General features: G+C 53.7%; 1 protein-coding gene across 1 annotated transcript; it reads left to right on the forward strand.

Annotated features, from left to right (window-relative positions):
* Positions 1-384: 384 nt before the first annotated feature.
* H310_14304 (hypothetical protein) lies at positions 385-1,101 on the forward strand (the record flags this gene model as incomplete). Its single annotated transcript, XM_008882127.1, has 1 exon — positions 385-1,101. The coding sequence occupies one exon, from the start codon at positions 385-387 to the stop codon at positions 1,099-1,101; it is 717 nt and encodes a 238-aa protein (XP_008880349.1).
* Positions 1,102-1,195: the final 94 nt, after the last annotated feature.

Genomic DNA, 1,195 nt, shown 5'->3' on the forward strand with positions numbered 1-1,195 from the left:
TAAAATAATTGCAATAATTCTCGGGAAGCCAATAATTATTGCAATAAGTCTTGATTGGACATTAAATAACTTTATTGCCCAATCACAATAAAATAAAATACTTATTGCAATATATTTAAATTATTGTTTTCACAATATATTTTTGACAATCACTGCTCGTGGCTACATTCGTAGCCACCGCAGCAACGACAAGAAACCGAATGCTGCGCCAACTGTGCATGGAGCCCTGAAGACTGACAAGGATGTTGGGTTCGAGCGGCCCAAGATCAAGTGTTTGAAGTGTCAATCTACTAGCACCGTGTCCGCGAACACCCTGGCATCACCGACGACGAGGTGAAGAAACTGATGGACGAGTTTTACGCCAATCGTCGAGGTGTGAACGCCATGAAGAACAGCGACAAGGGCAACAGCATGAAGTGCCGTGCCACGTTGGACGACGTGCTGGTGCTGCCCCGCGTGTTGCTGGACTCAGGCTCAGATGAGTCCCTGGTGTCGAATGGATTGCTGCAGGCGCTGGAGCGCCTGGGATCAAGACCCAGCGTTGTGGTCAAGCCAACTGTAACGCTGAAGCCGTATGGTGAGAACTCGCTGCCGCTCAAGGTGACGCGGCAAGTGCAGTTCAAGGCGCTGACCTTGGAGACGTCCATTGGACCCTTGGCTCTCCGTGGTTTGAAGGTCTGGGTGGACGAGCAATCGCCGCAGATCAACCTCCTGATCGGTCGACCTGTTATGGACCGCCTCGGGTTGTCGGTTGATGGCATGCTCGTTGATGCGTTGAAGAAGCGCCAAACCTGGGAAGTCGGCGATTTGGGCGACGGTGAAGACAAACCAAGAACCGTCCAACGCCTGCGGGAGACGTATGGTGACGACGCTGAAGAGTTGGACAGCGTCGAAGGCGTTGCGTGCTCTACCCTGTCGATGGAGAAGACGACCGACCCAGACGGACAGATACGGCGCATCCTCGACGAGAAGGTAGCAGAGGCCATGGAGCGTGGCCTTATGGATGTGCAAGCAGTGGAGCTCAGGCGCATCCTGACCCAGCACATCGATGTGCCCGCCTGGAGTTTGGTTGGGACTTGCCGGTGGATGTGGAGCCGTTGATGGTACGGCTGAAGGAAGGCGCGGTCCCTGTGAAGATGTCACTGCGGCGGTACCCGCCTGCCCACATGGATTACCTCAAGAAGCATGTGGGAGA

This window comes from Aphanomyces invadans, assembly GCF_000520115.1.
Source record: "Aphanomyces invadans strain NJM9701 unplaced genomic scaffold supercont1.66, whole genome shotgun sequence".
Taxonomy (NCBI): domain Eukaryota; phylum Oomycota; class Saprolegniomycetes; order Saprolegniales; family Verrucalvaceae; genus Aphanomyces; species Aphanomyces invadans.